We start from the raw sequence: 23310 nt of genomic DNA on the forward strand, positions 1-23310 counted from the left end.
TGGTTGGCTATGCTAAGCAACATTACATATGCAAGTCTGTCTGTTTTTGAAAGCATCCCAAGGCAAGTAGGACCTAAGCATTAGGAGGTTGGTCATGAGAACATGTCATCTCCCCTTGCTTACTTTTGCAGGAGGGCAGAAACGGGTGTTGGTTGCAGATAAAGGCTTGTTGTCATTATGGCATAGCACATATGAGCACCCCAGCACAGAGTCAGACTGCCTGGATTCAAATTCCTATTCCCACCACCTCACTTACCAGCTCTGTGAAACATTTTGAGATCTCTACATTGCTTCTATGTCCTCACTTTTAAAATAGGAGTGATAGGGGCGCCTGGGTGGCTCAGTCGGTTAAGCATCCGACTTCGGTTCAGGTCATGATCTCATGGTCTGTGAGTTCGAGCCCCGCGTCGGGCTCTGTGCTGGCAGCTCAGAGCCTGGAGCCTGCTTCAGATTCTGTGTCTCCCTCTCTCTCTGGCCCTCCCCCGTTCATGCTCTGTCTCTCTCTGTCTCAAAAATAAACATTAAAAAAAATTTTAAATAGGAGTGATAATAATAGCAACCACCGGTGGCATTTTAGAAGGTCAATAAATACTTTCTGCCCCTCCTGCATTCAGAACTGAGAAATAAAAGCAGGCGTCAGACAGGTAGAGATCAAAATGTCATCTTTATTACTGACAAAGCTGGACTGGAGGATGTGGCTGAAGTGGAAACACTTTACCCAGTCACTGACACAGTGAGCAACCGCAGACGGCAGACAACAGACAATTACGTGTACCCTCTCTGAAAGCCACTGGTCTGTGGCATCAGATAAGTCCTCCTCCTGCCCTGGGGAAGAGTAAGGGAGAATTAGATGGAAGCTGGATGTGTTCCTACATGCTTGGCCCTGCTGGGGAGGGAATAGAGTAGGAATTCACCCCCCCCCCCACCTCCAAGAAAATAGGTGAAGGGGAAATAAGTGATTCCCTCAATCACTTATTGAGGGATTCATGGGATTGTTATGGATATTAAAGAAAAACAATAGGTAAAGTGTTCAGAATATAGACTCCATAAAGGTCTCATCCTTGGCATCAATTGTCCTGAGCTGGTCAGACTAGCCAAGATAGGCAAGGCTGATCAACTGAGGAAAGTTGTGGTTCAGAAATTGCAGGAAGCAAGGGAGTTTCTTAAAAAGGGGATTTCTCTCTCTCCCTCTCTCCTAGTTCCCTACACTCAGGAAACCTTGAGAGTTCCCTAAAGGGAAATGCTGAGCAGATATGAACTGGCAAGTCTTTTAAACAGGGGGAAAAACCCAACAGCTGTATCTCTGGTAATACACCAATCCAGTGACTTACGAACACAGTATAATGGCCTAGCTTTCTTTTATGGTTGTGTGCGTGTGCACTACTTTTGCTGGTGTAGGACGAGTTTTTGTTGGGGGAGGAAAAGGAGCTTTGTGTGCTTCTCCAGGCAGCCTCTCCTCACCACTTATAATTAAGCAATTAAGAATCACTGGCCAGGAAGTCACTGGGAGCAAACAGGAACAACCCTGGGGAAAGCCTTGTCCAATCAATGAACAATAGCAATTCCATTTAAGGTGAGTGCAACAAAAAGACAGGAAATAACACGTGTTGACTCTAGCTTTGGGTGCAGTCCATCAGCAAGGCCATCCTCACCACCTGATTTGCCTCAGCCAATCTCAGGTCACCTACCTGATGCAGGAAGGCTGCAGGTTGTGTAGACACCAAGGGAAAAGCCCAGGAAAGAAGGAAGTTGTTGGTCTGTGAGCCTAGTGGTTCTCTTCCCTGTGCTGAGTCATCTCTTATCAGGGCACCAGGGAACCACACCTGCCTAAATTTCTGAGACAGACGGAAAACCCCAGCAGCCTGGATCCCTAAGAGGTTTTACCTTGGGTAATCCCTCTTACCAAGGCCGTTCACCTTTGGCATTTCCAACTGTAACATCTTTAGATCCCCTTCTTTCTCAAGGGGAAATCTACAAAGATGGAGGGGGCTCCCAGGCCCACAGGTTCAACATGGCTGTATAATCCATACAAAGCTTTTCCATGAAAATGGAACCTTAAATGTGTTGCTAATTTATCAATAGTAATAGCTAATACTTAGTGATCACTTACCATGTCCATGTACTGTAGTAATTTTCACAACGAGGTACTATTGTTGTCCACAGTTCACAGATAAGGAATTAAGACACAGAGAAGTTAAGTAATATTCCCATGACCCTTATCTATCTACTATATTCAGGACATCTAGCCCAGAGCAAGGAAACCAAAGTTTTATCTTACACAATCTGTTTTTATGGACTCAGAGAATGTAAGATCTGGAAAAGCCTTTGAAGATAACTGAGCGCAACCCCTGATGATATGAGAAAACAGAGCTGGAGAGGGGTTAGGGTGTGTTTGTTCAAGTCCCACAGTAAAATGGATGAACCCCTAGTCCCCTCTACTATAACACACTCTCCTCCTTCACTCCCAGAAGAAATCACTCTCCTGAAATTTTAAAATCATTTCTTTGTTCTTCAATTCTCCATACTTTTTATTGTTACCATTTTTACTGAAAGAACAATAAATAGGAAAAAAAAGATGGAAGGCAATGTAAAGGAAGAGAGAAGATGGGTACGAAGATTAAGATAGAAAGAAGGGCGGGTGGGACAAATGGGGAGAAGGATGAAGAAAGGACGGAAGGAAGGATGGAAGGAAGGAAGGAAGAAAAGAAAAAAGGAAGGAAGGGAGAGAGGGAGGAAGGAAGCTAAAGAAGGAAAACCATCTGCCTATTAATTACTGAGAAGCTTGAAAACTCAATTGCTAGAGCCTTAGTTTGGGGTTCAAGATGTCTAAAGAGAAACCAAATCCCTTGTGACACTGATTCAATACCAACAACTAGCTCAGAGCCTCAATTTCCCCATCTATGAAACCAAAGATTCACTATCCACCTAGTCCCCGAAAGCGTTGGGCCTCACCAAAGAAGGCCGCCCATGCCCTTCTCCGCAGCCGTCGCTCTGCCCTCAATAATCATGGCGACCGCGCGTGACGTAGAGTTCCGTCGCCTCCGCCTTCCCTCCCTCTACTGGGGGGCGGCGACCATCAATGACGGAGGTTGGCAGGGCGCATGCGCGGCAGCGGGGCCCTGCCCGCGGCGGCGGTGGCGAAGGGGCGGCGGGGTTCACTACCCGCAGTAGCCAAGCTGCGGCGGTGAGTCGGTATGGTGTAGCTGGGCCTGCGGGCAGGCGGCGGGCCGCGGGCGGGGGCGAGGCGGCCGCAAGGGCCGACGCCGCCTGACTGGCTCGGGTGTAGCGGCAGCACGCTGAGGGGGCGTCGCCGCCGCCGGCCCCCGGCGCCGCCGCGGGAGGCCGCGCCCGCCATGGCGGCCCGGGCGGTGCTGGACGAATTCACGGCGCCCGCGGAGAAGGCGGCGCTGCTGGAGCGGAGCCGCGGCCGCATCGAGGGCCTGTTCGGCGTGAGCCTGGCGGTGCTCGGCGCGCTCGGGGCCGAGGAACCGCTGCCCGCGCGCATCTGGCTGCAACTCCGCGGGGCGCAGGAGGCGGTGCACAGCGCCAAGGTGAGTCCCGCTGCCGCCCCCGCCCTCCTTCCGCGGCCCAGCCCCTGGGGCCTCGCCTCGGCCGGGCTCCCAGGGCACCCCCACCCCTTTTCTCCCTGCTCCGTGTGGGTACTCAGCGAAGCGCCGTGGTTAAGAGCGCAGTCTCCAGAGTCCATGGACCCGCGTTCTCAGCTCTCGATCCATGTGACCTTGGGCTAGCGGTTCAATCCCGGAGCGCCTCAGTTTCCCCATTTGTAAAGTGGCGAGGGCGAAAGTACCTCTCTCGGAGGGCTGTCGCGAGGTTTGGAGTAGGTGTTGTGGCTGGCCCAGAGTGAGCGCGCTGCGAATGTTGCCAGTTGTTATCCGCCCCCTGGCCCTCGGGATGGTGCGCGCAGGGCCTGGTAGCTAGGCCCGCAGCCTCCTTGTCCACCACTTCAGCCACCTCTCTCTTCCCAGGCCTCCAGTACAGGGGTTCTGAACTTTTTGGGATTTCAGCCCCTTTTGAGAATCTGACAAAACTATAATAGTAGTAAAATACGCTGAATATCAAGAAGAGATAGGGATATTTAACAATAGTGTTAAAAAGTATTGTTTCTTGTATTGAGGAACACATTTAATGGTTATAGGTCGTAGGACGAGCATAAGCTGAACACTTCATAAGGATTACCTAATGCAGCCCTTAAAAAATCCAGTGAGGTAGATTTTATTATCTTCCTCTCTCTAAATTAACAGCTGGAGAAACTGAAACTCTGCAAGTGGTGACTCACCTTCTCTCAAAATCAGCACTTCAGACTTATACCTACGCAACACCTTCAACTACTCCCCTTCCTCCCTGAGCCAGGAAACTAGCAAAGCGCAGCCCCCCTTCTCACGTATCCAAGTTTCTCCAGGTCTTTCTGTCCAGTAGGTGGGGAGCCAGGATTCAGACTTAGGGCCCTTGTTCTTGCTACCTGTCTCCCAAATGATGAGCCCTCTGGCTGGGAACAAAATGATCCTCTTTCTGGCATCCTACTTCAGGAATTTCACAGTGCTCTCAGAATTGGATCTGCTGTGACTCCTGATTCCCTCTTAGATTAAAAAAAAAAAAAAAGCACCTAAATGCTTTTTGTTTTAATATCTTTGGAGGAGAGGGGACACTTAACTGTGTGATCTTTCTCCATAGCATAAATTACTACATTCTAGATGTTGAATCAAGTTTGCTTTCCTGTGCTTAATTTTTTTCCTAACTTGTAATTTTTAACTTCTCAGTACCCTCTTGTTTTTCTCCCAGCTGCCAAATTTCTTCACACTCCCCAGGGCTAAAAGGTGTGACATAACTAAGTCTTATTAATGCTTCTGTGAAATCTCTTACATGCACTCATTCCTCTTCATTGCCTTTGCTGCTATTAAGACCTTCATTCTAGGTATGTGCGCCTCCCTTACTTCATTGCCCTCACTCCAGTCCCTCCTCCCCCACCTCCCTCCTTGCATTAGACTGAACTGTCCAGGGAAAATTCTTTTACTGCCCTGGGACCTGCTAGGGCCTCCTGTTGCCTATCTCATTCACTCCAAACTCCTGGAGATTTACAAAACATTTACTAATCCAGTCCCACCTTATTTTCCCAATTCTCCGCCATAGCAACCCTCAAGCTTAAACCACTACTGTTGTCTGACTAGTCTCACTGCTTTTACTGTGTGCTTCACCTGCTCCCAGTTCAGCTTTACTCAAGACTCACCCCAAGTGTAGAAAGTACTTATTTTGCTGTACAGAAAAACCTGGCATGTTCTGCTAGACCCTCCCAACTCCAGTTCTGTTGCCTGTCCTGCGACACAGTTTAGGATAAGCTATTTGGAAAAGGTGTGTCTTACAGTATCTCGGTAGTGGGTGTCACCCACCCATTTTATGTTTGCTAGGTGTGTTACTCATAATCCAATCCTCCCACTTGTAAGAAATTCTTTTTCTTTTCCCTTGAGACTCATGGGTAAGAGTTGAATGCCACAGTTACATTCTTTTGAGTAAGAGGAAACCATTAACTTAAGAATAGGAAAGCAGACTTCAACATCAACAATATTTTAAGTTGTGGAGGAGAAGGTTTGGGGGAAGGAAGATTTTTTTTTTTTTTTTTTTTTTTAAAGAGAAAGAGTGCAAGCAGGGGAGAGGGGCAGAGGGAGAAAGAATCTTAAGCAGGCTCCACACTAAGCGCAGAGCCTGACAAGGGACTTGATCCCACAACTCTGAGATCATGACCTGAGCAGAAATCAAAAGTCTAGGAGGCTCTACTGGCTGAGTCATCCAGGCACCCCAGGAAGATTAAGAGTAAATAAGAATTTTTTTTTTAACTAGCTGGTAGAGCTTCTGATTAAGATGAGGACAACTATTCTGGGTCTCTTCAGGCAGGTTACTTTGTTTTCCTGCTTTTAAAATGTTAAATCATGGGGCTCATGGGTGGCTCAGTTGGTTAAGCGACCGACTCTCAGTTTCTGCACAGGTCACAATTTCATGGTCGTGAGATTGAGCCCCACATTGGGTTCCATGCTGGGTCTGGAGCCTGTTTGGGATTCTCTCTCCCCCCTTCTCTCTGCCTCTTCTGCATGTGCACTCTCTCTCTCAAAAATAAATATTTTAAAATGTTAAATCACTACATTTAGCTCATGTGAGAGTAGGGGAGAAAATGAGGTTTAGTTAGTTAGGGTTCTATTGGCTAGAGAGAAAGGGGACTACAGGTAGAAACTGTGACAACATCCTGGGAGGTTAAAAAAAAAAGGCACATCCTCTGTAAAAGTGGCCACTTTTGTGAGAGGAGAAATTTGTTGGCAGAAGCAGCACCTGAGCTGGGCTTTGAAGCGTCATCAAGATTCCCAGATGGAGGTAATTGTGAGTAAAGGCTAGAAGCCCCAAAACATGTGGAGTGTCTTGGTAGGAAGTGTCAGAGCCTCAAGGGACCCAAATGCCAGGTTAAGGCATTGGGCCTTAGAGTCAGTGAGGATTTTTGAGAGAAGGACTTGTCTGAAACTCTACTTGGAGGCAGGAAGACCCACCTGTGGAAGAGACTTTGTTTCAAGCTGGACATGGATGGGTGACAAAAGTTTTCCCTGGGATTTGGCAACTGAGTGTATGTAGGGATTAAGAGAGAGGTTTTAAGCCTTGATGTTAGGAAGGATGGTGGATAAAGTTTGACCTGTTGGTGAGGCCAGGTAGCCAACATTTGAAGAAAACTTATGTGCCAAGAAGTACAGTAACAGTTGCCTCTAGACCTCAAGTAATTCACAGCCTAGTGGGGGACACAAATATGGAAACAAATAGTATAGTATGATACATGTTAACTATTGAAGTATGTGCCAGGTGTTAACAGTAATACAGGAGAGAAAGGGTTGCTCTGCTAAATTGTGTGTAAAGGATGAACAAGAGTTTTCCAGAGGGAAGAGCATGTATAAAATCACAGGGATATGAAAATAGTGCCAGTTTATCACTGATTTCCCAAGTGTAGGAGGCAATTGGAGGGAGATGGACAGAGGTGGAAAGGGGCCAAGTCACAAGGCACTTGGGGAACTGTTGAAGAACATGGATTTTACCAAGCAGGCGGGTAGTAGAGACTCCTGAAAGGGTTGTGAGAACATGAGTGATGCCATCAGATTTACATTTCTAAGAAATGTCTTCACTGAGAGTGTTTATACCCCCAGGTTTGTTCTCCTCAGTGTGGTCCGTTGCTGGTTTGTGATGATACAAGGACAGATTGGGGGTGGTTAGCAACTTTTGTAGCAATGTGATATTACCAGTAGGGCCAGATTGTCTGAAAGAGACAAAAACCAGTAGAGGTCATTGTACGTAGGGGCCCAACAGGACGGGGTTGAGGTAAGTGGTGGCAGAAGTTAGGAATCAAAGAAGGCTGAGGACTGAATTTCAGAGAGATAGTGGAAGTACTGACTAGATGCTGCCTCATTCACAGATTAAGGATGCAATGCCTGGTGAGATCCTTGGAGTCAGGCAATGGAGGCCAAAGAGATCTCAGCCCTGAAAGTGAGAAATTAGAACATTCCTTTAGCTCTAGGAGCTACAAATTCCATGCTCCCTGAGTCCAGGCAGGGAGACTGTACATGGAAGTGGCTGGTTGGTAGGGAGGAACTGGTGAATAAGGTGCTTGTGCCCTGTGGGAGAGGGTAACTGCCAGTGCTTAGTATTAGCCACTTACATAGTATGGGCCCAGTGATGTCTGAGCTCATTATCCAAGAAAAGCCAGGGGTCTGGGTTTTATAATGTGAAATCTGTTTTGGTTTTTTATGAGGCAACTAATTTATGTTTTAAAAACCATGCATGCTGTGAATTATATCTCAATAAAAATCTTGCATTAATATATTCTTTTAAAAGTATATATTCTAAAAGGCAACCATGTGTGCTAAACAAAACATGTCAGTGGACCAAATTCAACTTTTTAGGACCTCTCGTTTAGATACAAGAGACAGGATGAGTGAAGATACGCTTTCTCCACTCCACCCCCCCCCCCCCCCATTTTGGGGAAGAGGGTAGTTGAACACCTTAATGGCCTTTAATAATTGTCTCAGTAAAGTAGAATACCAATTCCTGCCTCGAGAGAGAGGGTGAGAGCTTGAAGACAGTGGTGTATGTTAGGGTGGACGCAGCAGAATTTTTGGAAGTGCATTGGAGAAGAACAAAAAAGGATTGGAACTGAAGTAAGAGTCAGGGAAAGTTAGATGGCCTGAATTTATAGTATCACTTGGTGCAGGAATTCTTCAGCAGGTGATGATTTCCCCACTCTGGGTGTTGGTGAAGCCAACACACCAAGCACTAAAGTAATCTAAGGTGTAATTGAACAAGGCAGGATAGGACCCCCGAAATGTTTCTGAATGGTCAGCATTAGCTACGACAATCCAGACATAATACAAGACTTACCTTCTACTTTTAGTGAACTGCCAGCCAGAGAGGTTCTGGCAGGTGAAGGTAGAAGGGGCATAATGAACTGTGTGAACAGTGTAAGGAATAAGACCTTAGGCCCTGTCCTCTCCTAGACTCATGGAATCATGTAAATAGGGCAAGTTCAGGGAGTATAGGAAAATTTTAAAAGTTGTCATTAGGGAGGAATTGCAGAGATCAGAATCTTGGATACGGAGGAATTCCGAGAAACCAAGGAGAAGTGCCTCAGTGGTCTGTGTATGAAGTAGAAGTATTCCCTTCAGCTTGGAAAAGTGAGAAGATAAAGGGGATGGAAGTGTGAAGCATCGGGAGATAATACATTGATGCGGTCAGCAAGGTCCATAGCAGGGATTTGAGTGCTAAAGTTAGTTGGTTGATTCAGGAGCCTGTCCTGGAGGTTAATAAACAAAAGAAGAGTAATGGAGACAATGGCATGGCTACTTATACAGTTTCTCCATGAACGTTTAGGGTGGTAAATTTGCTAACCACAACGCCCATCAGTTGGTGGGATTTCAGGCATTACCTCATAGCAGTTAGTGGCCACCACAAGCCTTTGCCAGAACACCAATCTGATGGACTTCTAAGAAGAATAATTTGGAGGACTGATAAATCTTACACATTGAAATTACAGTACACCCAAGAAACTATGCTAAGGTAGACTAACATCTGACCCATTTTAATTTATGAGGGAGAGAAAAAGAAGGGGTAAGAGTGTCATATGAAAAGTTGGTGATTATCCTTTATCCAACTTTGAGTTTTAACTTAATGTATTTGTAGCATAAGAGAGGAGAAAGGGTAAAGAAAATGGAAATCCAGTAGAAGTGGCCTATTACTTCCTATATTGACTCATAGGGTTAAAATGGACACTGTATGGTTTCATTTCCTTTTCTGTTAAGAGAGATTGGTACCTGGTTTCATGAATGAATTCTTGAACAGTAGATTTGTTCATGGAGGAAATAATTTGTAGATGTAATAATACTGGGTAGTGACTTGGAGTTTTTGTTTTGATTTTACCAGAAAGGAGAGGTTGGTGGCCTCTTTGCATTTCCTAGAATGATTTTTTTTTTAAATGGTGTTTTTCACTATGGTTGTGAAAATCATCTTAAGAAATGGTGGTTTGTTCAGTTTCTTTTTATGGTTAATATTTTGGGGTTATACCAGAATGTCGAAATAAGGGATACTCACACTGGTTTTACTGGGGTCAAAGTGACTGCTTATGACCGTAGTTTCCTCTTCCCTCTCTACCAGTAGTATTGTAGGGTTTTAATTAAATCCAGGACAACATCATGTTCTGTGTTGGCTTTTTACTAAATTAATATATAATTGCATAAAGTATGCAGTCTTGCATTTGAAAAACAAAATTATGGGGGAGGGGAATCCTTACAGTAATTGATTAAAGAACTGTTTTTTAAAAAATAAGTTATGTTAAGGAAACTTCTTTGTTTAAAGAAACTGAATTATTTGTATTTGTTATTTTAAGAGGTTCAACTTAGAGAAGGTGTTTTGTTCAGTCTTAGTGCTGAGAGAATTAGTAATTTACTTTAGTTGATGAATAAGGAGATACATAGTAAATATTTTCGACCTTGTGGACTATACAGGGAATCTGTCTTATACTCTTCTCTTTTTTTTTTTTTTTTTTTTTGCCTTTTTTACAACCTTTTTGAAGATGAAAACAATTCTCACCCTACAGGCTGTACAAAAATAGTTTGGAAGCCGGTTTTACATTGTCCAGAATGTAGCCACTACCACATGTGGCTGTTTAGATTAGTCAAAGTTCAATGAAATTAAATATTCACTTCCTCAGTTGCATTTCAGGTACTTGTTGGCCACATATATCTAGTGTCTACCAGCATGGACAGTGCAGTTACAGAACATTTCTTCATTTTGTCTAAAAGTTATATTGGACTGCCCTAGATGTGAAATAATCCTTGATTGGGTCTCCTAAACAATTCTCTGGTATGACAATGAAAAAAATATGCAGCCATTCTTTTACCTTATTTCCTGAGTTTCTGTAATTTTTGTTGTGTCCTTCGTAATCTTAAATAACTTCCAAGGTTTACTTTCTTATTTTTAAGTTTATTTATTGTGAGAGATGAGAGAAAGCACAAGCGGGAGGGGGCAGAGAGGGGGAGAGAGAGTCCCAAGCAGGCTCTGCATTGTCTTGTCAGCACAGAGCCTGATGCGGGGCTGGATCTCACAAACCTTGAGATCATGATTTGACACAACTTAATGGTGTTAAACTACTTAAGATATACATAGTACCCCCAAAGAAGTGAGCTAATTTTAGCATCCTTCTTGTTAGAAGATAAAAGACAAATCTTTGTGACTGATTGCCCAGGGATCTTCGGGAAACCCCAGTGATAGTTTATGGGAAAAATGCTTTCAGAGTGGTGTACTGCACAGCAATAGAAAAGAACACATAATTGATACATGTACTACCATGGATGAATCTCAAAGATATGCTGAAAGAAGACTTCCATAAGAGTATATATATTGTATGATTCTATACATGTGAAATACTAGACAAGGTAAAACATTTTTATAATTATGGTAAAAAATCAGAATAATTAGAACAGAACAACTGGAAGGGGACATTAAACATAGATGAGAATTAGTGATACTAAGGAATTTCTGTTCATTTTGTTGGGTGCCATAATGACATCTTGGTTATATTAGAAAGCCTATATGTGTATGTGTTTAAACTGCACTTGGTGGCTGACTCATTTGGAAATTAATGATGTATCTAAGGAGTATCCCTTACTTAACCATTTACTATTAGTTCAATCAAGGTCTTAAAGTTAACTAAGGCTATTGGAAATTATGCTTAATCTGACAACTGAACAGCATATAACTTCTGATATTACAAGTTGAATATGTAAGCTTGTATTTTTCATAATCATAAATATGACTAATCATGAGTAATATTACCTTATCTGACCAGCAAAGTTTAGGAAGTTCAGATGTGTCTCTTCATAGAAAAAAAATCTTATTTTTAAAAACCATATATGCATGCATTGTACACTACACTGATGAAATAGGAAAGGGACACTTGTTTTTAAATTAGCATTAAAATTATCAAATCAAACTGACCTAAGGATTATTTTTATTACATTCTTGGAATTCTAGGAATACAGATTTATGTAAAAGTTTGTTACTCTCTATAATTATAATTCTCTATAATTAGAACAGAGGTTCTTTAAGAATCTTTTTCATCTAGGGGCGCCTGGGTGGGTTGGTTAAACTCCCGACTCTTGCTTGATCTGGGCTCAGGTCATGATCGCATGGTTCATGAGTTGGAGCTCTGCATAGGGCTCTGCCCTGACAGCACAGAGCCTGCTTGGGATTCTCTTCCCCTCTCTCTGCCCCTCCCCTTGCACACATGCACTCTTTCTCTCTCTCAAAATAAATAAACTAAAAAAAGAAACTTTAAAATCTAATTATCTACCCCTGGAGGTAGGAATATATTTCACACTCACACCATGAGAAATAAAGGCTTTTTTCATTTTCTAGATACAAACATTCAGAGAGCTTTCAGTTATGTTCCGTAATCTTAGCTACAGGTCAAAAGTAATCCAAAAACACAAAACTGGTCCAGATTTCAAAAAGGCTGTTCTTTCAGTGGTGCAGAGACATGTACTTACACAAACAGAAAAACAGAAGACTAAAACCAGATTTTTTTCTAGCCTCTCATCCAACAGAAAATAGATCTATTATCTACTGACAGATCACCACATGGTCACAGTGTAAAATCAGATTCCTGTAGTCTAGGTACATATATACTAAGGGTATAGTTGAAACTGACCTGGTAGTGTGTACCCACCGGTGCAGGTGTAAAAAGGGACATGTGGCCAAGAACTGTAAAGCAAAAACAAAATCAGAAGACTAAAGAACAAAGAAATACCACTGGTAAAATTCTCTTCCTGCTTGGGATTCATGCTGGAACCCAAAATGAGACATGGTTGGTTTTACACAACTTATGTGGTCCTCTTTTTGAGCCACTCACGGCTCCAAGCAGGTGAGTCCACTTGGATATCTCCATGAGTCCTATAAGCTGGCAAAGTGTAAATTAACAAAACAAACAAACAAACAAACAAAAAAAAACAACTATAAATGTGACTTTCAGACAGGTAACTCATGAATGAAGGAACCAGCAGGAATGTAAAACTGGTTCAGAGAGCATTTGAAGATCTGAGTATTTATCTACACTAAAAACAGAATAGTGGAGTAAAATTGTTTGATTAGATACAAATTGGCTTGTATGTTTCAGAATAGTATAATCATATTTTTTCTACCAAATGAAGGTAATTGACATCTCTGGTAGACCACAAAAATCTGCATTTTAACATGTAACATCACGGTTCGGGCCCCAATGAATAATGTGCCAGACAAAGGTGAATTTCCCAGAAGATTAAATACTCTTTGGGGAGGGCCAAAGAGAGTGCTCCATTATGATTAAAAGGCCATCCTTTTTGCCTTATTTAGAAGTATTTAAACTAGGTGGTTGGTGGCTCAATCAGTTCAGCATCTGACTCTTGATTTCTGCGAGTCCCACGTCAGGCTCTGCACTGATGGCTCACAGCCTGCTTGGGATTTTCTCTCTGCCTCTCCCATGCTGGCTGGCGTGCGTGCTCTCTCTCTCTCAAAATAAGTAAATAAGCATTTTTTTTTTAAGTATTTAAAACTTTTCTTAACATTATGCAGACTATTAAAATGGAACCCTACCCCCGCTTTTGGTCATTTTGGCCACTTTTCTCTTACAGTGTTACCCACATCGTTGATACTAGGCTGGATGTCAACCTGTGTTCTCAGACTTCGTGATTTGTTTGAACGTGTATTTGTTTTGACATTTATTGATTAGTTCTGGGTTTCTCAACAGTGGCACTATTGATATTTTGGGCAGAGAATATTGTGTTGTGGGGGGTTGTACTCTGCATTGTAGGATGTTTAGCAGCATCCCTGACCTCTGCCCCCAAGATGCCAGGAGCACCCCATCAGTTCTAAAAACCAGAATGTCTCCTGACATTGCCAGTGCCCCCAGGAAGAGCAAAATCATCCCTGGTTGAGAACTGCTATGTTAAATAACCAAGGCCAGTCCCTGCACCGTCTAGTAGAATTGTGATAAATGATGTAGTTCAAATAATGAGATAACTGTTGTGTGTAGGAAACATTAACATCTCCCCCACCCTGTTTTTGGAATGTGATTTTTGGATGAGTGTAAGGAAGGAAATGTTAAATAAGGCTGCAAAAATTAGAAAATGTACCAAAATCCAAGCCACAGAGGACTTTGGATATGGTTATGAGGATCTTGAATGATTAGTTGTACGCAGTGAGGACCTTTAGAAAGTTTTTGAGTAAGGAAGTGAAACCGGTGTGCTTTCACACGTCACTGGGGTGTTATGTGATAGAGGGTGTCCTAAGGGGTGTAGTGTGATAAGTAAGACTGGCAACAGAAAGAAGGGTTTAGAGTTGGTTGCAGTAATATTCATATGAGACAAGATTTGTCAAAAATTGCATGTGATGAGAAGAAAAGAACGTTTTGAATCTAGGCAACTGTGTTTGAATTTCAAGGGACCTTGGACCAAAGACAAGTGGAGGAGAGCTGTGGGCTCTGATTCAGATAATTAAGTTTGAGACACTTGTGGGATAGTCCAGTAGAAGTGCCCAGGAGGGGATGGATTGTCTGCAGCCTTTCCAGTATTAAGGGCTAGAGATGGAAATTTGGAATTATCACCATAGATGTAAAAGTTACGGTTGGAACCTAAAGAGTGTGTGAGTATAATTGAGGGGAGTGTACCAGGATGGAACCTTGGGGAAGGCATACATTTAAGGTGCAGTAGGAGATAGCAAAGGATTTAGGGAAGTAGTGAAAGATAAGAAGTAGACAGCTAGTGGTATCTTCAAAGCTTGGAGAGGAAATAACTTGTCAAGGAGAAGCTGGTCAATGATATGGTGCTACAGAGATTCCTAGTAGGAGATTGCAGAGAAGGGCCCTTTGCATTTGACATTAATTGTTATTGTTGGCATTTGAGAAAATGATTTCAGTTTGAATGGGAGCAGAATCCAGATTTCAAGGGGTTGGCAGTGAAATGGAGTTTAAGCTACTTTTTTCAAAAAAGTGTGAAGATGAAGACAGAGATGAAGCAGTCCCAAGCATAGGCAGTGGGGCTACAGGAAGTATTCTGTAGGGTCAGGGAAACCAACACAGGTTTGTAGGTGGGCAGGGATGAGTAAAAAGGGAGTGATGAATGAAGACCTAGGAAAGGGGCATAGGTTTGAAACAGAAGGAAGGAGAATGAATTCATGAAAGGTAGAATTTTTTAGGTGAAAAAGGAGAAGCAGTTGAAGGGCTTCACAAATGTTGGCCTTTGAGCTCTGATGAAATAATTTCTTTTACTGAGAGTAAGAAGAGTGACAGAAATGAAGTTTTGGGACCTGAAGACATTATTTGGGTAAGAATGAAGAATCAATTCATCAGGAATGCTGAAAGTTTGGAAGCTGTAGAATTTCAGAGATTTACAGGTGTAATGGAGATGAAGTCTAGGGTAGATACTGAGTGTGGCCTCTGGTCCTGTTTCCAGAAGTATACTCAGAGTGAGTGTGCAGAAAGTCCTTCCCTTTGGAGTTGTTAGGGCACCCCTCCTGGGAAAGAACTTGGTAGACATTTTAGAAATGAGGTTGAAGAGAAAGATGGAACAAAAAGCAGATGTTAGAAGTGCATTGGGAAAATGGTTAATATGGTTATTAATAATTTTATAGCAATATTGTTACTATAGATAGCCAGATAGAGACCTAAATGGATTTGTTACAGATTTGTAGATTAATGATATTAAAAACGCTTGTTTTTTCAGGGTGCCTGGGTGGCTCAGTCGGTTAAGCGTCCAACTTTGGCTCAGGTCATGATCTTATGGTCTGTGGGTTTGGGCCCCGTGTCAGGCTCTGCTGACAGCTTGGAGCCTGTTTCAGATTCTCTCTCTCTCTCTCTCTCTCTCTCTCTCTCCCTCTCTCTCTCTCTCTCTCTCTCTCTCTCTCAAAAATAAATAAATACTTAAAATGCTTTAAAAAGAAAGCTTGTTTTTTCTAAGGCTTGTAAGGTGTTTCTAACTTATACATAGTCTGTAGGACTCAAGTATCATTGTCTAAAAATCATATTACTCCTACTTTCTTTTCTCTTAGAGATGATATACAGCACCATTTATTCAAGAGTCTCCTAAATATAAGAAATCTTTAGAATCCAGAAGTATGCAACTAGAGATGAGAACTACTAGTCTGAACCGTTTTGGAAATCTCTCTATAATGTATCAAGAGCTTCCTTGCCTGTATGGTTTCTTTTTCTTCCATGATTTGTGGTGCACTTGAGTATCTTCTGTTATGTTGTGCCAGGGTGCAGTTATGCTCCTGGCAGCTGCCAGAATGTGTTAGAGCCGTGCTCATCCTAGCTGATCTTGAGTTGCTATGGCTTTTAGCCATTACGTCTTCCTTAAATTTGTTTTTGCACCTGTGCTGTCAGTTGTCATTTGCTGTTACGTGCTCTGCAGGTATGTTATTCCTTCTACACTTTGAATCAGCTGCTTCAAACCATATGTGACCAGGAGACAAGCTGACAAAGCCCCTTACATGTGTGCCTGTAATAAGAGATAGTAGGTGGTGAACTGTGGTGTCGAGAAACCTTTCCCCAAACCTGTGGACTCTTGAATAGCCACTTTGATCTTTTCTGTGTTCTTTTGTTTTTGTTTTTTAATCTACGTTCTCAATGGCACAGGTTGCCAGGAGCTTCTGTGTGGATTCTTGAAATGTTACAGTAGAGTTGAGAAGAGCTGAGTTTGTAGAAGGTAGAATAATAGAAAGCATTTTGCTATATGAAAGGGAAGTTATTATTGTATGTATCATATGCTTCCCCCACCCTTTTTTTCCCTGAAAAGCCTGAATAAAGTAAAACAGAATATGAACATTGCAGGATAGGGGAGACAGTTTTTGATTAACATTTAAATGTTCCAATACCGAATACAGCCAAATGCAAAGGATGGGTATTTGAGTCCACAGATGCTTACCAGTGCAACTGATGGCCAGACATCTAGAATGTAGTAATACTGTACACTTGTATACTTCATTGTTCACTTCTGAACTTGAAAATAAAAATCAATTGTTGCTACTTAGTAATTCACAAGAGTAAATTATTAATGAAAAAATGAGTCTGGATCTCAGGGGATAATTATTCATTTCTTTTGGGAGTACACACATGCACAAAGTTTTGTGCTTGTGAGGTTTTGTGCCTGTTAGTACAATTCTCCCCCAAAACAGTGCAGTTAGTCTTGCAATAGTAGTTTTAGTTATTTGGGGGATAATGTCAGCTCTGCTTGTATTGGGCATTTCTCTGCCAGTCTTCCTGGTGCTTACAAACTGAAAGCCACAGGAACTCTCCTGAGGCCCTCTATGATCTCAGAAGATCAATTTTTCCTTGATTTTTTTTCTCTGAAAAATAGTAATCCAAATAATATCTGGATGTATCCCTGAGTATATCGCTTGCTGTGAAACGATTGTGTAAGTATATTGATTTGTTTGTAAATAACACATCAGGTTCACAATTTTATTTTGTGTAGGTTCAAATGTATAAAATTAAGTTTATAGAAACATATGGGCTTTTATGATTATCATTAAACAAATTACATATTGGAAATCTCTACCTTCTCAATTTTGCTGTGAACCTATAACTGCTTGAAAAAATAAAGTCTGTTTTAAAAAATTGAAATCAGTGGGGGGTGGGAGGGAGGGAAGGGTGGGTGATGGGTATTGAAGAGGGCATTTTTTGGGATGAGCACTGGGTGTTGTATGGAAACCAATTTGACAATAAATTTCATAAAAAAAATAAAAAATTGATATCAGGATTATCACTAGTCTTGCAGCTACCTGTCTGTCTCAGCATCCAGTTTAAATTTTTTAGTTGCATAGGTTTGAGAACATCCTATATCATACAGTTAATTAGTTATAGCTCTTCTTGCAGATTATACCACTCCAGAAAAGTAACAGAAATAATGGAAAATGTTTGTTTCAAAGATAAATCACTCATAATATTTCATAACTGCTAACATTCTTATATGTCAGAAAAGAATCAAGCTACAAATTAGGGCCAGGGCACCTGGGGGGCTCTGTCTGTTAAGCGTCAGACTTTGGCTTCAGGACATGCAGGATCTTGCAGTTCATGAGTTCCAGCCCCGCGTCAGGTTCTCTGCTGTCAGCACAGAGCCCACTTTGGATCTTCTGTCCCCCTCTCTATCTGCCCTTCTATGGCTCATGCACACCCTCTCTCTTTCTCAAAAATATATAAACATTTAAAAAATAAAAATTAGGACCAAAGCTCTCACTAATGGCATCACAGCATGGTATGCATCTACTTTAAAATTTTTTATTAAAATTAGGAAGTAAGGAGTATACCAAAATAATACATGCACATGATTAAAACAAAAAATCAAGAAGTACTGAGGGTTTTTATTAGAAAGAATAGCAGTCCCTTGCTTCTGTCCCTTCCCAACTTCCTAAAAGCAATTACTTTTTACTGTTTTAAGTGTTTGTTTTGATGGTTATGTAAATAATTATAAAATACTGCTATTTCTTATTTTAGACACTATTCACTTTCTTTAAGATAGATGAGCTGAAACTACCCCCATTTTCCCATTTGCTATGGTCTGAATATTTGTGTTCTATCAAAATTTGGGTAGTGAAATCCCAGTGCCCAATATAATGGTATTAGGAGGTGGGGCCTTTGGGAGATGATTAGGTCGTGAAGGCAGAGCCCTCATGATGACATTAATGCCCTTGTAAAAGAGGCCCAAGAGAACTCCTTTGCTTCTTACACCACGTGAAAATACAAGGAGTCTGCACCCTAGAAGAGAGCCCTCACGGGACCACACTGGCACTCTGATCTTAGACTCCTAGCCTCCAGAACTGTGAGAAGTAAATTTCTGTTGTTTCTAAGCCACCCAGTCTGGTATTTTGTTATAGCAGCCTGAATGGACTAAGACACCAATACAATCATCTTGTTTTTAGCTAAACCAAGAAATGGCGTTTATATAATTATGACTTATGTAAATATTACTGCAAAGCCCAGTACTGTATTACATTATGTTTTCCTTCTGATACAGCTTATAATTTTTCCTGTAATTTATCTGCCCTGTTTTTCATCTACTTGTGAAATAAATACATCCCTAATATTATACAAATACTCCTTTATATCTGCTATTCATTGAGCCTCCTTTTCTGGGAGAACGCCGCTTGAGCCACTTTTCTTCCTCCACTCAGCTAGTTTCTCAGTTTGTTTGCTGCACAGCTATAGTCTTTGGACTTCTATTTGCCAGTCTTGGATTGAATTTACTGATTACGTCATCTCCCTTATTTCTGGTGGCCTTCATCTTCAAATATTTTTTAAGAAAGCAATGCATGGGACTAATTTTCTCAGCTTTTAGCATGTCTAGAAATGTCTTTAATGTGGATGGTACAGAATTATAGATTGAAAATCATTTTCCCTTATAATTTGAATGCACTGCTATCCTTTTCCCCCCAGTCATCCAGATTTCCTGTTGAGAATTTCTCACATTTTGATGGTCATTCTTTTATACATGCCCTGTTCTCATCCTGCCCCCAGGATTTTTTTCTTATGGGCCTTTAAAAAGTAATCATGCTTGAGGAGCCTTGGTGGCTCAGTTGGTTGAGCATCTGACTCTCAACTTTGGTTCAGGTTATGATCTCACAGTTGATGAAGTCAAGCCCTGTGTTGGGCTCTGTGCTGACAACATGGAACCTGCTTGGGATTCTCTCTCCCTCCCTCTCCCACTGTCTTCCCGCCCCCCCCCCCCCAATCTCTCTAAATAGATAAATAAACTGTTCAGAAAAAGTAATCATGCTTGGATATTCTGTGGACCCTTCAAGGTGGGATCTGTGTGCTTTAGTTCCCAAACAAGATTTGATGTAATCTTTTCACTAATTATACATAAGGTCTTGTGTATTTTAGCTCCAAGAAGTTATTTTTTGTTGTTTCTTTATTAAGTGCCATTCTGATTTTTTTGGAATGTCAGTTATTTGGATTTCTGATATCCTGGATGGACCCTTAAAAGTTTCTTTTCCCTCACAGTTTTCACTTCCTTGATTGTGGTACTTTTGGAGAGATTTCTTCCACTTTGTCTTTCACTTCTTCCGTTGACTTTTAATTTGGTCATGATATCCTTAATTTACTAGTACCCTTATTTTGATTATTTGTCTCCTTTTTTAGCATCTTGATTCCTGTTACATGAATTCATTATCATCTCATATCTTTTTGAAACCACTAATTAAAATTTTGTTGAAGTTTTCTTTCCTACCCTGCGTTATCTAGTTTCCTCCAGTTTGCCTCTATTTTATGTTCTACTTTATTGTTTTCTTTCATATTTGAGATTTTATCCTGATGTGGGTGTTTTTTTGTTTCATATGGAATCTGAAAAAACAGTTGGGGGCCTTGTGTGTGGGCAGGATTTGTTGTTGATAGGTGGGCTTTACCTTGGATCAATTCAGGAGTTAGCCCTTGTTTGAGAGGATATTTGTTCTAGAAGCCTGGAGAAACCTCTTCTTTCCAGGTTGGCTAATAGTTGCTGGCATTCCACTGAGTGGGTATGATCAACATTTTCTCAACCAGTGGCTGCTCAGAAGTCTAAACGGTATTTGACTCATGTGAATTTAGCCATGTGCTCACTTATGCTAAACAAGCAGCATTACTTAAATATTAACAGACAACAAGGAGGTTCTGATTCTGAGTAAGATAGAGCAAGTGTACTCTACCCTGTCACTCCTACTAAATTAGTTATAAAACCTGGACAGAATGCATGGAGTAGCTATATGAGGATGCTGAAAAGTAAAAAATACGACTAAGGAAGAAAACCATAACTCGGAGCACCACAGAATCGGTGGTGAGGTTGCCATTTTTTCCTGTCTTTTGTCCCCCAGCCTGAATTCAGTGCAGCCCAGTCTGCAAATGGAAATAAGCACCAGGGCCTAGAGAGAGCAGTAGGAGAAGCCGGCTAGCTTGGACTCCAGGGGCAAAAGAGGGAGCGCCTAATAGAAAGCAAAGGCCATTTTTTTCATTCTAAGGCACACCAGCTTCCAAACAATCCAGTGATGGTGGCAGTGGGAGCTGGTAGGAACCAAAGTTCTAAGGGAGAACTTTCCTCTTCAATTGGTGGTGTTGTGGTCCTAAGAGGATGGAGCCAGCCTTAATACTTTTACTTTCTGTGTCCTTCAGATGACCCAGGCACAGCTGCAAAACTACAGGGCAAAGGGGGGTAATCAAAGTCCCAGCTTTCTGACTGGAGGATTGAAAAAAGAACCTCAGGGAACCAGAAAGCACTAGAAAGAGGGAAGAGGGAACAGAGAGGGAGGAGCTCAGATAAGTGACTCCATAAAATTTGTTGATGACCTCCTGGGTTTAATCCCTAAACAGCGCATGTGGATCTACTTTTTATCAGCATAACAAGGACTTTTGATAACTGAACTAACAGAAAAACCACCATCTAGGCCCCTGACTGGCCTCTGGTAGCACTCAAGTGGACTGATAACAGGTAACACTGCAAAGACTTTACAAACTGAATTGATGCTACAATCATAACTTACTGAGCACTGGTTACAGCTTGCAGCCTAAATCTAACTAGGTCAGTTACCTGCTAGAACAGAAGTATCAACATTCATCATAGGATTTAAATAAGACTCAGAATCTCATAATATTCAAAATGGATACAGCACAAAATTACTTGGCATGTGAAGAACAAGGAAAATATCAACTGTCACGAGAAAGGAAAATATCAGCTCTCATGAGAAAAGACCACAGACACCAATGCCAAGATAGCAAAGATGTTAGAATTATCTAACAAACACTTTAAAACATCTATTATAAAAATGCTCCAACAATCACAAATACTTTTAAAACTAATTAAAAAATAGATTCAGCAGAGAAATAGAAGATACAAATAGAAGAACCAAATTGGAAAGGTTAGCGCTGAAAAATACAATAACCTAAATAAAATTTCACTGGATAGGCTTGATTTTAAAATGGAGGTGACAGAAGAGTCAGTGAACTTGAAGATAGAAGACAGAAGTTATCTAATTTGAATGAGAGGAGACAAAAGAGTGTGGCACTAAAAAAAAATTTGGAGAAACAATGGCCGAAGACTTCCAAAATTTTATTTTAAACGTAAAACTTAAGAAGCTCAGTGAACACAAACAGAATAAGCTCAAAGAATTTCACACCTAGACATGATAACCACAGTGCTGAAACTGAAGACAAAAACTATGAAAGCATCTAGAAAAAAACACATGTAGGGTAGCAGCAATTAGAATGAGTATAGGTTTCTCATAAAAAACGATAGAGGCCAGAAAAGTGGCACCTTATTTTTCAAGTGGTGAAAAAAAGAACCAAAAATTCCCTATCCAGTGAAGTTATTCTTCGAGAATGAAAGTGAAATAAAACATAATAAAAATTCTTGGTTGAAGAAAAACTAAAGTTGTGAAATCATTGCCAGTAGCCTTCGCCAAAAGAATTGGTAAAGGAAGTTCTTCAGACAGAAATGATAACTATCTGGGTAAATATAATAGATTACTTTCTCTTCTTGAGTTCTTTAAAATGAGTTAAAAACAATTTATAGGCTGAAAACAATTTATAGTATTGTCTGATGGGATTTCAAATGTATATTCATATAATTTGTGAGATAGCTATAACATACAAGGGAAGGCAGAGAGACTAGAGACCAAGGGTAAAGGATGATGGTGGTATTCTAAAATTTGTACCCTCAGGATTTTAAGTTAGGGAAGTGACTGATGGCCCAGAGAAGTCAATGCAACTGAAAGAAGATTTTGATTATTTACATTTCCCAAGAGAAGGGGGCATACATCACCACACTGGGCTACAGGTAAAGCACTCAGAGTTTGGTCAGGAGACAGAAACAGGAGCAAGGGGGAAAGAAAGGCAAGGCAGGACAGGATAAACAGTTTAAGATTGGCTTGTTTGGATAATTTCAGTGGGCTTTCAGATATAGGGTCTGCTCTTAGTTGTCTGGTTCCTGGCCCAGGCTTGATACAAGGTAGAGGAAATATTGGCTTAGTATGTAAGTTAGATAAGGAGATGGGCATGGGGGCGCAACACTGGATCAGGCAGTCTGCAAAGGAAAGGCGTGCTCCAAGCAAGTGTCCACCACTGCTAGAAATTAGCTAGCGCCGGGAGATTAAGTCTCTATTCAGGTCTGAAAGTCCTCCTACGATGTCAAAACATTATAAGATATAAAAAAATAAAAAACATGAATAGTGCAGATGGTAAGGTTTATGCATTCTCGAAATAATAAAATATTGACTTTGAAGTGGATCAGTTATGTTATAATTGATAGCATAACTACTTTAAAAACTATATAAAGAGATACAGTAAAAAATTTCAATAAATAGGGGTGCCTGGGTGGCTCAGTCATTAAGCATCTGACTCTTAATTTTGGCTCAGGTCACGATCTCACAGTTTGTTAGATCGAGGCCCACATCAGGCTCTGTGCTGACAGCAAGGAACCTGGTTGGGATTCTTTCTCTCCCTCCCTCTCTGGCCCTCCCCCATTCACATGTGCTTGCTCTCAAAATAAATAAACATTAAAAATTTTCAATCAGTAAATTGTAATACTAAAAAATGTTTGTATAATGCAAAAGAAGACCAGATTGGGGGAAAAGGAATTAAAAATAGGGAACAAACAGAAAACAAGTAAATGGTGGACTTAAATCCAAGCAACAATAATTTCATTAAAAGTGAATTGTGCAGGGCCCCTGGGTAGTGGTTGAGCATCTGACTCTTGGTTTTTGGCTCAAGTTATGATATCACTGTTT

General features: G+C 41.3%; 1 protein-coding gene and 1 long non-coding RNA gene across 2 annotated transcripts in view; one reads left to right on the plus strand and one right to left on the minus strand.

Annotated features, from left to right (window-relative positions):
- Positions 1-647: 647 nt before the first annotated feature.
- LOC113595261 (uncharacterized) lies at positions 648-2103 on the minus strand. Its single transcript, XR_008293894.1, has 2 exons — positions 1689-2103; positions 648-825 (listed from the first exon to the last, which is right to left on the minus strand). It is a non-coding gene; the product is annotated as an uncharacterized LOC113595261 (long non-coding RNA).
- Positions 2104-3098: 995 nt separating this feature from the next.
- The window catches only part of N4BP1 (NEDD4 binding protein 1), a 49623-nt gene continuing 29411 nt past the window's right edge, over positions 3099-23310 (plus strand). The window contains exon 1 of the mRNA XM_015084016.3: positions 3099-3551. Coding sequence (XP_014939502.2) covers positions 3354-3551 — 198 coding nt within the window. The 5' untranslated portion in view covers positions 3099-3353. The remainder of the gene's footprint in view (positions 3552-23310) is intronic.

This window comes from Acinonyx jubatus, chromosome E2 (genome assembly GCF_027475565.1).
Source record: "Acinonyx jubatus isolate Ajub_Pintada_27869175 chromosome E2, VMU_Ajub_asm_v1.0, whole genome shotgun sequence".
NCBI classification, from domain to species: domain Eukaryota; kingdom Metazoa; phylum Chordata; class Mammalia; order Carnivora; family Felidae; genus Acinonyx; species Acinonyx jubatus.